This window comes from Salmo salar, unplaced genomic scaffold, assembly GCF_905237065.1.
Source record: "Salmo salar unplaced genomic scaffold, Ssal_v3.1, whole genome shotgun sequence".
NCBI lineage: Eukaryota > Metazoa > Chordata > Actinopteri > Salmoniformes > Salmonidae > Salmo > Salmo salar.
Window position 1 is genome coordinate 152,501 of NW_025550934.1, and position 13,428 is coordinate 165,928.

General features: G+C 45.1%; 1 protein-coding gene across 1 annotated transcript in view; it reads right to left on the minus strand.

Moving 5' to 3' along the window:
• LOC106590833 (polyadenylate-binding protein 1A-like) overlaps window positions 1-4,042 on the minus strand; it is a 9,202-nt gene extending 5,160 nt beyond the window's left edge. The window contains 8 exon segments of the mRNA XM_045714122.1: window positions 137-500; window positions 913-1,146; window positions 1,283-1,317; window positions 1,320-1,376; window positions 1,637-1,776; window positions 2,226-2,341; window positions 2,554-2,747; window positions 3,143-4,042. Coding sequence (XP_045570078.1) covers window positions 137-500; window positions 913-1,146; window positions 1,283-1,317; window positions 1,320-1,376; window positions 1,637-1,776; window positions 2,226-2,341; window positions 2,554-2,747; window positions 3,143-3,335 — 1,333 coding nt within the window. The 5' untranslated portion in view covers window positions 3,336-4,042.
• Between the last annotated feature and the right edge of the window lie 9,386 nt (window positions 4,043-13,428).

Consider the following 13,428-nt stretch of genomic DNA (forward strand, 5'->3'; position numbering starts at 1 on the left):
GAAGGGAACGATTAAAAACGTCAAACAACTTCCTGGATGGAGAATCGAGTGTTCTTCTCTAATCCGGAATGAAAATTGTTGACTAAATAAATAAAAAAAGAAATTAAAAAAAATGGTAGTTTATGTTATTATTTACGTTGTGGTCGGACACCCTGGGTGGCCCAGCGTGGGCCTGGTCTCAGCTGAGCCAGCTGATTGGTGGAGTAGTAGGCAGCGCGGTTCTGAGTCTGTGGGATGGCGGCCATGAAGTAACCAGAGGGAGGGGCAGGCTGGTAAGGGTTGAGGACTGGGTTGGGTACGGGCCGGACGGTGGCCATCCTCTGCATGTACTGGTTGGTGAGGTGAGCCTGCCGCTCCTCTTTCCTCTGAGCCAGCGCCACGTACAGCGGCTTGGTGGCCACGATACGGCCGTTCATCTCCGTCACGGCCTTGGTGGCCTCCTCCGGCGAGGAGAAGCACACGAAGCCGAACCCCTTGCTGCGACCGCCCTCCATCATCACCTAGAGAGAGAAGATTATGAACCACAAAAAAAAATGACATGGGGCTGTAGACACACTGAGACGGGGGCAACAAGCGAACCACCACCACGACTGTAATGGTTTCAATCAGAGGGTGGATGTCGACTTAGGAAGGTTCTAGAAGAAAAATGAAAAAAAAAAAAACTCACACCTATACAAAAAAGGCGAGGTGCTGGCTAGCGGAGTAGAAAACGTGAAAATAAGGAAGAACCGCAAACCATCTCGGAGCTCAGATGCAAAAATGTAAATATCCAACGTTTCAACAGCCAAACTGTCTTCATCAGGATACCCTGTCGAAACATTGGATATTACAATTTTTTTTTTGTTGTTGTTTGGCATCCGAGCTCCTAGATAGTGTGCGGTCCTTCCTTATTTTCGACTTCGGAAAGGTTACCTTGGCGCTGGTGATGGTACCGAAGGGAGAGAACTCCTTCCTCAGACGCTCATCGTCGAGGCCATCGTCCAGATTCTTGACGTACAGGTTGACCCCTTGGTACCGGGTCATACGATCCTGTTTCATCTGTTCGAATTTGCGTTTTAACTCCGTCTGGCGCTCTCCTTTCTTCTGGGCGCGGCCAACGTAGACCTGACGGCCGTTAAAATCCTTCCCGTTCATCTCATCTACAGCCTGGTGAAGATAGAGGTGGTCCCGTTGAGGTCATAATAAATAAATTTAAAAAAAAAAAATCGCTATCTTCCATGACACTTAGCTCTTATTTAACACCCAAATCGTGAGAATAAGGAAATGTACGGCCCAAACTCACCCTCTGAGCATCCTCGTGCCTCTCAAAGCTGACGAGCCGAACCCTCTGGACTTCCCGCCGTCGTCCGTCATCACCCTGATGCTCAGGGCCGGTCCTGGAACAATAGAGTCCAACACAAAAAAACGACATCAAATTCTAATTCTACGGAAACCGACGTTTTACTACGAGAGGAGAAACTAAATCGACAATCCTGGGCTAGATTCATTATAGTGCAGTGACAAAACATTTGTTATTAGGACATAAAAAAAATCAGGTAGGTTCCTCCCTGCTTGGTGCTGTTTGCTTCCTAATGAACACATCCCTGGAGGGGGGGGGGGGGTGTGTAATACACAACAAAACGTGGTCGACACTTACCATATTTCCCAAACAGCTCCCTCAGCTTCTCATCATCCATATCCTCGCCAAAGTTCTTGATGTACACATTGGTGAACTCTCTGGCTCTGGCTCCAAGCTCAGCCTCACGTTCTTTGCGGGATTTGAAGCGTCCGACGAACCTATTTTTATGTTAATAAAAATAATATTGTTAGTTGAATAATGTGTTGAAAGGGATACCAGTTCTGTAAGGAGGGGGGGACAGAAACATGAGCTTGGTAATGTTTGTTACCACCATTTTGACTAAAACCCCAGGGAAGAGTTTGATAAAACGGTGAGTAGAGAAGCACAAGGCTACAGAGCAACAGCTCTATATTAGTTCACACTTGAAGAAAAATAAAAACGGAGTTAGTAAGATTAAAGTTAGAACTCACACGTAAACAAATCCTGCTTTTTAAATTTAACCTTAAAACCAGTTGAAATTAAAAAAATAAAAACGTGTTCACATTTACAACTCAAGTTACATTTCCTGTACGGTTGAGTTAATGTTGCAATTTTAACGCTAATGGACAGCTGACTAGGTATCTCCCCCCCCCTTCATCTATTATTGACTAGGACCGATCACACTTACACTTTTCTGTCATTGAGCAGCATGCCGTTCATTTTCTCAATGGCTCTTTCAGCAGCTTCCTGGGTCTCAAAGTGCACAAAGCCATACCCCTTTGAGCCATTCTCATCACAAACCACCTTGGAGAAAGGACATTGGAGAGCACAGGCAGTGGGTTTTTAAAATAAAAAACCCAACATCATGCATACCAAACAACAAACTCAAAATTCAACACACATTTCAATCAACACTGCTGCCATTTATTTTTTTTGGAAGGGGGGGGGGGGGGACATGCTGAACAACAGAGCATATGGTAGCAACACACAGCCAGAAGCGTCTCTCTCAGCGCTACCTTGCACGATAGGATGTTTCCGAAAGCTGAGAAGGTGTCGTAGAGGGCCTTGTTGTCAATAGACTTGTCCAAGTTCTTGATGAAAATGTTGCCCACTCCGCTCTTCCTCAGCGAAGGGTCACGCTGAGACCACATGATACGCAGAGGTCTCCCTTTGATGACGTCGAAGTTCATGGTGTCCAGGGCACGTTCAGCTAGAAACATATCAGATTAAAATGTTGTTTTAGGAAACTGCTACATTGTATGTGTGGTGTGGGAGAGAATAAGATATATTTTAGCGGTGATGCGGCCGATACTCCCCAAATTAAATTATTGAACCCAACACTACAGCAAATTAGGCCACTGAAAAGAGACTCGTTGGCCTACGTAGCTTTGCTAAACTGAAACCAGGTCTATGAAATGGAAACGCATGAATAAGTACTAGACTAGATGTTATTCATCACCCCGGCTTGACATTTTTAATAACTTTTTTGGTGCAACGTGAACGTGCGAGCCACGATATATATATATATATGTTTTACTATTGCATCCATATCATTACGATTAAAAACGACTTCTTATATATCAAAATAAATCGATCAATAGTTACCATCGGCTGGTTGTTGGAAATTAACGTAGGCATATCCTAGAGATCGACGTGTGATCATGTCCCTGCAGACCCGAATGGAGAGGATAGGCCCGGCGGGGCTGAACTTCTCGTACAGCATGGCCTCGGTGATGTCCTGGTGCAGGTCGCCGACGTACAGGGAAGCCATCGGGTAACTCGGTGCGCTTGGATTCATATCTACTACTTTTGGACCGTGTTGTTTTTTTTAAATGTTTTTAAAAAATACGGGAGGGTTAATTAAAATACGTTACGTTGTCAGGTTAACGTCTACGATATGGTGTCTTATGACACCGAAGATTTGTTATTTGTTAAACAACAAAAAAATAAATGTTTTTTTGGAGGGACGTTAACTACTTCGCACTTAGGCCCCGAAAAAAGCAATGCGGGCCGGCTAGCTAATTCTGCTACCTAGTTACTAGCAAGCTAACGTTAGCTTCTGAGGAAATTATTTTCGAACAAAGTTGCTATTAGCTACAATATTCTTAAAACGACCGACTAGTTAACGTTACAATAACAACAGATTGCGATATCGACCCAGAAAAAAAGAACCCTGCTTTTTAAAAAAATACAAATAATAATAATTCTCAAGTTAGCTAGCTAGCTAATCAGTATGAAATCACCCACGCCTTCAACAATGTTATCAAAGGGGAGCAACAAAAAAAAGGCCTTCTCTTCGAAATCTCGTCCTAATTTTCGACGGGTTACTTTGTTAGTCCTGCTTCACCGAGATGTATTTTTTTTATTTTCTTACAAAAATATTCTTCCCTGTGTGTGGTTTTTAATTTTTTTATATTTTTTTTGTTTTTTGATAATAAAATGTGTGCCGAGGCAAGCTCCGGTACACACTCTAGCGTAGCTACGCAGAAGGGAATGAAAAGGTGGTCATGTGGTGCGGAAACCCCCCTTAAAAACACAAAATCTCGCCTGTCCTCTCGTTGGTTGCGTCATCTGATCCAATCAACACGAGATCTTGTGAAATCAATACCTCTTATGATCAATACACTGTTTTTTTTTTTTTTTACATTTAAATATTATTTTTTAAATTCAATTCTACCAAAATACTATTCCTTGATTTTATTGCTCTTAATTGCTGCTCTCAAATTTCTGCTATCAGCAAATGCAACACAGCTATTGGGTCTTTTGAGGTTATACAAGCTCACCCTACGGTTTTTTATATCTATAACAAAGGGGGAAATAACAGGGGGAAAAGCAGCATTCACAGGTTCCTGTCTTCAGGTTCAAGATAGATACGTGGTTATCACAGATAGTAGTAACTCATGAGCAAGGTGGCTGGGCTGGGTGAATACCCACATTTTCTTCCCGATAATAATGAAGATAATACATAGAAAACGCATACACATGTAATGTAAAAACACACAAAATACATTGTTTTGCATGTAGGCTTTGGATTGAACTGAGTGACAAACCCGCCAATTTGGCTGGTAATAACAGACATTATATCAGCCAAACTCTACCAGCATTCGGCTGGTGTTAATTTCCCTCCCTGCTGATGAGGGCGTCAGTCTGGTTAAACGTGCAGATGCTGTAGGTTTGAGTCATAAAGACATTTGCAGTATGCATGCAGTAGCTGTTTTAGATCATATGTTTTATATAACTAACCCAGGACAGATCAAATCTTGTCCAAATGGGAGCAAATTAATCATAGAGGGGCAGAGAGGAGGTGGGCAGAGAGGAGGGCAGAGAGGAGGTGGGCAGAGAGGAGGTGGGCAGAGAGGTGGGCATAGAGGAGGTGGGCAGAGAGGAGGTGGGCAGAGAGGAGGTGGGCAGAGAGGAGGTGGGCAGAGAGGAGGTGCGCAGAGAGGAGGTGGGCAGAGCCAAGCAAGAGCTATTGAGATTCTATTGGTGCGTTCAAGCATTTATTTGCATATTTCCGTTAGGGAACGTCTACTCTGTGAAGTGCCCATGTGTAAGAAAAAAACAAATTTCTCGTTTGCGCTTCTAAACAACACCATTCAACAACAACAACAAAAACCTTTGGTTAAAGTCTACAAAACGCAGTGCACTTTGTTATTGATTCTAGTTTTGGAAACAGAAAACTATATGGAGTTCAAATGTTTCATAGATGAGAAAATGAGCAGAATGTCGGCATAAATTCATTTCGTTCCATGTTCTCCCACTGCCGGCCACTGGACTTCCTCTCATTACCATATTTGGTAGTGAGTGGAAACGCCAACCAGATGCTTCACATTTATACTTCCGGCAAAATATATGGCTCATTGTTCCGTGGTTTTAGTTGTTTTAGTGTTGTAATGTTGTTTTAATGTTGTTTTAATGTTGTAATGTTTTTTAAATGTTGTTTTAATGTTGTTTTAATGTTGTAATGTTTTTTTAATGTTTTAATGTTGTTTTAGTGTTGTAATGTTGTTTTAATGTTGTTGTAATGTTGTTGTAATGTTGTTTTAGTGTTGTTTTAATGTTGTAATGTTGTTTTAATGTTGTTTTAATGTTTTAATGTTGTTTTAATGTTGTAATGTTGTTTTAGTGTTTTAATGTTGTTTTAGTGTTGTTTTAGTGTTGTTTTTAAATGTTGTAATGTTGTTTTAATGTTGTTTTAATGTTTTAATGTTGTTTTAATGTTGTAATGTTGTTTTAATGTTGTTTTAGTGTTGTAATGTTTTTTAAATGTTGTTTTAATGTTGTTTTAGTGCTTTAATGTTGTTTTAATGTTGTTTTAGTGTTGTAATGTTGTTTTAATGTTGTTTTAATGTTGTAATGTTTTTTCTTCCCCACAGTAGAGTTGGATCTGTTCAAGGACACCGTCAGCCTGCTCCTTCCTCTCACAACCACCAGGGGGAGCAGTCAGTAGGAGAAAATAATAGAATCAATTACTAGCCATAGCTGTCTGAGCCCAAACCTGGACCTGCTTCAGTGTATTTCTGTGGTGGTTGAAAACTGTGATTTGGACCTCAAATGAGTCCGTAGCCTGGTGTATTTGGGACAAAACTCTGTCTAAGAATACCTGTTTTTCACCCTAAATCCTCGTTCTGAATATACCAGACCACAAATCCAGGTGTGTATGCTAACCACATGTACGACTCCTGCTGTGGTCCATTGGGGTCCCAATTGTTTTCAGTCTGTCAGGAGAGTTTTGGTTCCCGGGTGTGGAAAATGACTATTGTTTTACCCCAGTGGGAGGTGTGTTTGGGTTTAGGATCTATACATAAGGTTAATAAAACCCCAGGGGTTTTTCACACGTCTCCCCAGTGATCCAGTCTCACTGATGAGGGGTAGTTATGGCAACAATAGTCTGTTTCACTCTCAGAGACACTGAGGAGCCCATGGGGAGGGTTCTAATGAGATACTGAGGAACCCATGGGAGGGGGTTCTAATGAGACACTGAGGAACCCATGGGAGGGTTCTAATGAGATACTGAGGAACCCATGGGAGGGGGTTCTAATGAGACACTGAGGAACCCATGGGAGGGTTCTAACGAGATACTGAGGAACCCATGGGAGGGTTCTAATGAGATACTGAGGAACCCATGGGAGGGGGTTCTAATGAGATACTGAGGAACCCATGGGAGGGTTCTAATGAGATACTGAGGAACCCATGGGAGGGTTCTAATGAGACACTGAGGAGTCCATGGGAGGGTTCTAATGAGACACTGAGGAACCCATGGGAGGGGGTTCTAATGAGACACTGAGGAACCCATGGGAGGGTTCTAATGAGACACTGAGGAACCCATGGGAGGGTTCTAATGAGACACTGAGGAACCCATGGGAGGGTTCTAATGAGACACTGAGGAGCCCATGGGAAGGTTCTAATGAGACATTGAGGAACCCATGGGGGAGGGTTCTAATGAGACACTGAGGAGCCCATGGGAGGGTTCTAATGAGACATTGAGGAACCCATGGGGGAGGGTTCTAATGAGACACTGAGGAACCCATGGGAGGGTTCTAATGAGACACTGAGGAGCCCATGGGAGGGTTCTAATGAGACACTGAGGAGCCCATGGGGGGGGTTCTAATGAGACACTGAGGAGCCCATGGGAGGGTTCTAATGAGATACTGAGGAGCCCATGGGAGGGTTCTAATGAGACACTGAGGAGCCCATGGGAGGGTTCTAATGAGATACTGAGGAGTCCATGGGAGGGTTCTAATGAGACACTGAGGAGTCCATGGGAGGGTTCTAATGAGACACTGAGGAGCCCATGGGAGGGTTCTAATGAGACACTGAGGAGCCCATGGGAGGGTTCTAATGAGACACTGAGGAACCCATGGGGGACGGTTCTAATGAGATACTGAGGAGCCCATGGGAGGGTTCTAATGAGATACTGAGGAGCCCATGGGAGGGTTCTAATGAGACACTGAGGAGTCCATGGGAGGGTTCTAATGAGATACTGAGGAGCCCATGGGGGGGGGGTTCTAATGAGACACTGAGCCCATGGGAGGGTTCTAATGAGATACTGAGGAGCCCATGGGAGGGTTCTAATGAGACACTGAGGAGTCCATGGGAGGGTTCTAATGAGATACTGAGGAACCCATGGGAGGGGGTTCTAATGAGATACTGAGGAACCCATGGGAGGGTTCTAATGAGATACTGAGGAACCCACGGGAGGGTTCTAATGAGACACTGAGGAGTCCATGGGAGGGTTCTAATGAGACACTGAGGAGTCCATGGGAGGGTTCTAATGAGATACTGAGGAACCCATGGGAGGGTTCTAATGAGATACTGAGGAGCCCATGGGAGGGGGGTTCTAATGAGACACTGAGGAACCCATGGGAGGGTTCTAATGAGACACTGAGGAGCCCATGGGAGCGTTCTAATGAGACACTGAGGAACCCATGGGAGGGTTCTAATGAGACACAGGAGTCCATGGGAGGGTTCTAATGAGACACTGAGGAACCCATGGGAGGGTTCTAATGAGACACTGAGGAACCCATGAGAGGGTTCTAATGAGACACTGAGGAGCCCATGGGAGGGTTCTAATGAGACACTGAGGAACCCACGGGAGGGTTCTAATGAGACACTGAGGAGCCCATGGGAGGGTTCTAATGAGACACTGAGGAGCCCATGGGAGGGTTCTAATGAGACACTGAGGAGCCCATGGGGGAGGGTTCTAATGAGATACTGAGGAACCCATGGGAGGGTTCTAATGAGACACTGAGGAACCCATGGGAGGGTTCTAATGAGACACTGAGGAGCCCATGGGGGGGGGTTCTAATGAGACACTGAGCCCATGGGAGGGTTCTAATGAGACACTGAGTCCATGGGAGGGTTCTAATGAGATACTGAGGAGCCCATGGGAGGGTTCTAATGAGACACTGAGGAGTCCATGGGAGGGTTCTAATGAGACACTGAGGAGTCCATGGGAGGGTTCTAATGAGATACTGAGGAGCCCATGGGAGGGTTCTAATGAGACACTGAGGAGCCCATGGGAGGGTTCTAATGAGACACTGAGGAACCCATGGGGGACGGTTCTAATGACGATACTGAGGAACCCATGGGAGGGTTCTAATGAGACACTGAGGAGTCCATGGGAGGGTTCTAATGAGACACTGAGGAGTCCATGGGAGGGTTCTAATGAGATACTGAGGAACCCATGGGAGGGTTCTAATGAGATACTGAGGAACCCATGGGGGACGGTTCTAATGAGACACTGAGGAGTCCATGGGAGGGTTCTAATGAGATACTGAGGAACCCATGGGAGTAATGGCCCTCAAGCTGTGGGTTTAATGACCAACACTGAGTAATGGCCCTCAAGCTGTGGGTTTAATGACCAACACTGAGTAATGGCCCTCAAGCTGTGGGTTTAATGACCAACACTGAGTAATGGCCCTCAAGCTGTGGGTTTAATGACCAACACTGAGTAATGGCCCTCAAGCTGTGGGTTTAATGACCAACACTGAGTAATGGCCCTAAAGCTGTGGGTTTAATGACCAACACTGAGTAATGGCCCTCAAGCTGTGGGTTTAATGACCAACACTGAGTAATGGCCCTCAAGCTGTGGGTTTAATGACCAACACTGAGTAATGGCCCTCAAGCTGTGGGTTTAATGACCAACACTGAGTAATGGCCCTCAAGCTGTGGGTTTAATGACCAACACTGAGTAATGGCCCTCAAGCTGTGGGTTTAATGACCAACACTGAGTAATGGCCCTCAAGCTGTGGGTTTAATGACCAACACTGAGTAATGGCCCTCAAGCTGTGGGTTTAATGACCAACACTGAGTAATGGCCCTCAAGCTGTGGGTTTAATGACCAACACTGAGTAATGGCCCTCAAGCTGTTGGTTTAATGACCAACACTGAGTAATGGCCCTAAAGCTGTGGATTTAATGACCAACACTGAGTAATGGCCCTCAAGCTGTGGGTTTAATGACCAACACTGAGTAATGGCCCTCAAGCTGTGGGTTTAATGACCAACACTGAGTAATGGCCCTCAAGCTGTGGGTTTAATGACCAACACTGAGTAATGGCCCTCAAGCTGTTGGTTTAATGACCAACACTGAGTAATGGCCCTCAAGCTGTGGATTTAATGGCCCTCAAGCTGTTGGTTTAATGACCAACACTGAGTAATGGCCCTCAAGCTGTGGGTTTAATGACCAACACTGAGTAATGGCCCTCAAGCTGTGGGTTTAATGACCAACACTGAGTAATGGCCCTCAAGCTGTGGGTTTAATGACCAACACTGAGTAATGGCCCTCAAGCTGTTGGTTTAATGACCAACACTGAGTAATGGCCCTCAAGCTGTGGGTTTAATGACCAACACTGAGTAATGGCCCTCAAGCTGTGGATTTAATGACCAACACTGAGTAATGGCCCTCAAGCTGTTGGTTTAATGACCAACACTGGGTAATGGCCCTAAAGCTGTGGATTTAATGACCAACACTGAGTAATGGCCCTCAAGCTGTGGGTTTAATGACCAACACTGAGTAATGGCCCTCAAGTTGTGGATTTAATGACCAACACTGAGTAATGGCCCTCAAGCTGTGGGTTTAATGACCAACACTGAGTAATGGCCCTCAAGCTGTGGATTTAATGACCAACACTGAGTAATGTCCCTCAAGCTGCTCCTTTTATCCCCGGCCCTCGGGTCCCCAAGGGGTGAACGTTTTGTTGCCCTAAGACTACATAACTGATTCAAATGATAAAAGCTTGATGATTAGTTGATTATTTGAATCCGCTGTGTAGCGCTCGAGCAAAAACCAAAACGTGCCCCCCTCGTGGTCCTGAGGACCGAGTTTCGGAAACCCTGGATTATAGGCACATTTTGAGTGAATTCAAGGCCTTTGGATCTCAAGCCTTCACCTCCTGCTCTCTACTCTCTGCTCTCTGCTCTGCTCTCTACTCTCTGCTCTCTGCTCTCTGCTCTCTACTCTCTGCTCTGCTCTCTGCTCCCTGCTCTCTGCTCTCTGCTCTCTGCTCTCTACTCTCTGCTCTCTGCTCTCTCTCTCTGCTCTCTACTCTCTGCTCTCTACTCTCTGCTCTCTACTCTCTGCTCTCTACTCTCTGCTCTCTGCTCTCTACTCTCTGCTCTCTGCTCTCTGCTCGAGGTAAGATGGCGTGAGCAGCCGCTCTAGTCTTCACTCTAGGTTCTTCTCTCCCACTCAGCTGTCGTTGCAGGAGTCCTATGGTTGTCTGCTGTGCCGTGATCAACTGTTGTAGTAGGGCGTTGTCCATCGTTCTTGAATGGTTCCTCTGTGTCTACTGGAAGAATCTTGATTTACTCACTTATCCTTGTGTCACTCGTCCACCTAGTGCCCGCATTCTCCACCAATGTGAACGGACCAAGTCATTTGGTGTCACTCTGAAGCAGAAAGGTGGAATAAACGAGTCAAGAGTTCCCCCCCCCCCCTTCTTTGCTGGTTCCATCCTCTCTCTTGTAGGGGAAAGAGAATATCTCATTAGTACCGTCAGCTGTGCTTAATTACCTCTGGTTACCTTATCTCAGATGCCTTGTTGGGCTACTATCCGTGAGCCCAGCCTGCCCTCTGGTGGTACTTCCACACATACTTACTGTTCTAGAGTCAGATTGTATCAGTACGGTAGGGGGTACAGCACTTAGAGAGATATTCAGACTTACTGTTCTAGAGTCAGATTGTATCAGTACGGTAGGGGTACAGCACTTAGAGAGATATTCAGACTGTTCTAGAGTCAGATTGTATCAGTACGGTAGGGGTACAGCACTTAGAGAGATATTCAGACTTACTGTTCTAGAGTCAGATTGTATCGGTACGGTAGGGGTACAGCACTTAGAGAGATATTCAGACTTACTGTTCTAGAGTCAGATTGTATCAGTACGGTAGGGGGTACAGCACTTAGAGAGATATTCATACTGTTCTAGAGTCAGATTGTATCGGTACGGTAGGGGTACAGCACTTAGAGAGATATTCAGACTTACTGTTCTAGAGTCAGATTGTATCAGTACGGTAGGGGTACAGCACTTAGAGAGATATTCATTACTGTTCTAGAGTCAGATTGTATCAGTACGGTAGGGGTACAGCACTTAGAGAGATATTCAGACTTACTGTTCTAGAGTCAGATTGTATCAGTACGGTAGGGGTACAGCACTTAGAGAGATATTCAGACTTACTGTTCTAGAGTCAGATTGTATCAGTACGGTAGGGGTACAGCACTTAGAGAGATATTCAGACTTACTGTTCTAGAGTCAGATTGTATCAGTACGGTAGGGGGTACAGCACTTAGAGAGATATTCAGACTTACTGTTCTAGAGTCAGATTGTATCAGTACGGTAGGGGTACAGCACTTAGAGAGATATTCAGACTTACTGTTCTAGAGTCAGATTGTATCAGTACGGTAGGGGGTACAGCACTTAGAGAGATATTCAGACTTACTGTTCTAGAGTCAGATTGTATCAGTACGGTAGGGGGTACAGCACTTAGAGAGATATTCAGACTTACTGTTCTAGAGTCAGATTGTATCAGTACGGTAGGGGTACAGCACTTAGAGAGATATTCAGACTTACTGTTCTAGAGTCAGATTGTATCAGTACGGTAGGGGTACAGCACTTAGAGAGATATTCAGTACGGTAGGGGTACAGAGATATTCAGACTTACTGGGGGCTTTGTGCTTCTCATCAGGGTGCTGTAGGAGGAAAGAGTGTAGGACCTTGGGAGCTTCTGGATAGGGCTGAGTGACTGGACTGGATAGGGCTGAGTGACTGGACTGGATAGGGCTGAGTGACTGGACTGGATAGGGCTGAGTGACTGGACTGGATAGGGCTGAGTGACTGGACTGGATAGGACTGAGTTACTGGACTGGATAGGGCTGAGTGACTGGACTGGATAGGGCTGAGTGACTGGACTGGAGAGGGCTGAGTGACTGGACTGGATAGGGCTGAGTGACTGGACTGGAGAGGGCTGAGTGACTGGACTGGAGAGGGCTGAGTGACTGGACTGGAGAGGGCTGAGTGACTGGACTGGATAGGGCTGAGTTACTGGACTGGATAGGGCTGAGTTACTGGACTGGATAGGGCTGAGTGACTGGACTGGATAGGGCTGAGTGACTGGACTGGGCGAATGGTCCTGTGAATTAGAGAGAGGGAGAGAGAGTGTGGGGGAAATCAGTAATCAAGTCATGTTAGACATTCTCCGTATCATTGATCATCAGCCCCGTGAAAGGTGGAAGGTACACATTCAAAAAAGTAGGCTAATGCCCATAACAATTCATGTAGTATCCTCACCATAATGCCCATAACAATTCATGTAGTATCCTCACCATAATGCCCATAACAATTCATGTAGTATCCTCACCATAATGCCCATAACAATTCATGTAGTATCCTCACCATAATGCCCGTAGCAATTAATGTAGTATCCTCACCATAATGCCCATAACAATTAATGTAGTATCCTCACCATAATGCCCGTAGCAATTAATGTAGTATCCTCACCATAATGCCCATAACAATTCATGTAGTATCCTCACCATAATGCCTTTTCTAAATCTGCCTTTCAGGAAGCAGGAGAGGAGGTTTATGAATTATACCCACACTAATAAAAAAGGCTGATTTTAACTTACTGTATTGGCTGATATAACTCGCTGAAGTTCACGATTCACGCATACACACACACACACACACACACACACACACACACAACATCAGCATTGACTGTATCTGAACTGTATATATTGTTGTATTGAATGTGTGAGAAATAGCTATGAAGAGGGACAGATAGGTAACCATTTACAATAACTGCAGTTCATTATCACCTTTCTACAGGTACCTCCGGCCGGGCCCCTTCGTCTTGTAGCAGGTTGAGGGACTAACTTACTTCCACTAGCTA